This window comes from Lolium perenne, chromosome 5 (genome assembly GCF_019359855.2).
Source record: "Lolium perenne isolate Kyuss_39 chromosome 5, Kyuss_2.0, whole genome shotgun sequence".
Taxonomy (NCBI): Eukaryota; Viridiplantae; Streptophyta; class Magnoliopsida; order Poales; family Poaceae; genus Lolium; species Lolium perenne.
The window spans coordinates 12,517,714-12,519,221 of NC_067248.2; the positions used below are offsets into that span (position 1 = coordinate 12,517,714).

General features: G+C 48.1%; 1 protein-coding gene across 1 annotated transcript; it reads right to left on the reverse strand.

Annotated features, from left to right (window-relative positions):
- Window positions 1-309: 309 nt before the first annotated feature.
- Window positions 310-977, reverse strand: LOC127304567 (uncharacterized). The gene has a single exon (XM_051335214.2). The coding sequence runs from the start codon at window positions 957-959 to the stop codon at window positions 432-434; it is 528 nt and encodes a 175-aa protein (XP_051191174.1). The 5' UTR covers window positions 960-977; the 3' UTR covers window positions 310-431.
- Between the last annotated feature and the right edge of the window lie 531 nt (window positions 978-1,508).

Here is a 1,508-nt window from a genome sequence, read left to right on the forward strand (position 1 = left end):
TAGCTATGTGTATTGCATAGTCTGAATCCTCACAAAGAAGCACTCCCTCCCATCCCTAATAAGTGTCGTTGTTTTAGTTTAAATTTGGACTAAATTAAACTAATGTCCGGACACCTTTTATGAATCGGATGGAGTATATATCAATTAAACTAGCTAGTGCATGGCCGTTCCTTTATCTGAGCGTGAATCAACATATGTTCATGGTCTTACAAGTATTATTGTCAAATGTTCATGATCTGCTACTTGTCCTAACAAAGCACAGTGCTAAAATATTGAAAGTGATTTTTGCTGCATGGCAGACAGTTCGGAAATCGTATTGTTTATATTCATATATGTATTTACTTTATACCTTAACCTGTGATACATATTACTTGATGCAGACGTATATGCCTACTTTTCTTCCAAAAATAAAAATGCAGAGCAAGTCACGCTTAAAACATCGCTGCTACACCAGCCACGAGCAGAGGCGCCAAGACATCACTCAGCCTCAATCTTCTCGCCGGCGCCGAGTTGAAGAAGCCGTTATTGTACCCAAGCCCGCCATTGTACCCGAACCCGCCGCAGCATCCGCCGCCGCCGAAGCCTCCGTTGGTCCCAAACCCGTTGGGGCCGAACCCGAGGCCTTCTGCGCTGGGAAGCGTCTCCGGCACCGGCACAGGCAGCGCCGTGATCACCCCGGCCGCCGGCTCCACGACGTCCGGCGGAGCCAACGGGAACTTCTTGGACACCGTCGCTGTGACCGGTGTTGTCGCTTCAGCAGCTGCCGTTGTTGAACCCGCCGGCACCACACCTGCTGCAGCTGGCACGGGCAGGCTGTCTCCGGCTGCTGCAGCCGTGGTCGTCGTCGGCGGCGACGTGTCGGGGGCAGCCGAGCTTAGCGGCAGCGCGCACATCCATGCCGCGACCACGACGAGTGGGAGCAGTGTGAGGCTCAGAGGGCACACGAGCTTTCGTGCCATCGTGATGGGATGTGCGTTGGCGGCGGAGAACAATGTGCTATCGTACTGCTGATTTATAGACGGAAGTTGGTGGGAAAAATTGGCACAAACAAGAGTACGTGGGGGTTGATAGGCAAACTCCATCCAACAAATCACTTTTGCTGGCCCAGTCAACAGTGCAGCTGAAACAGCGGAGACGGGCGAGTAGTTGATTAGTGGCACTCAAGTCACAGCTTCAGTAGCTCTTCTGTTGTTTGGTTGGTTCAGCTCCGTGTATGCATGTTGGTGAGCAGATCCGAGAAATAAATTACGGTTGTCTGGAGTCGATATTTTTTGGCTCCCGGGCATATCCCGTGGATCTAAAAATTTGAATATTACAATTAGAAGTTTCAAAAAAAACCCGGAAATTTCAATATTAAATACTTTGTATTCTGATCTACACATAAATAACAAACGTTTGGATCCGGGTATGCATGTTTTCATAGATATTTTTTTGAAACTTACAATTATGTTTTTTTTTTTAAAAAAAGGGATCACTCTAGCTCGGGAGCCAAAGACAATTTTTGGGTT

What these genes read in the sequence shown, in the direction of transcription:
- LOC127304567 (XM_051335214.2), bottom strand. Translation starts at nt 959, where the DNA reads ATGGCACGAAAGCTCGTGTGCCCTCTGAGCCTCACACTGCTCCCACTC.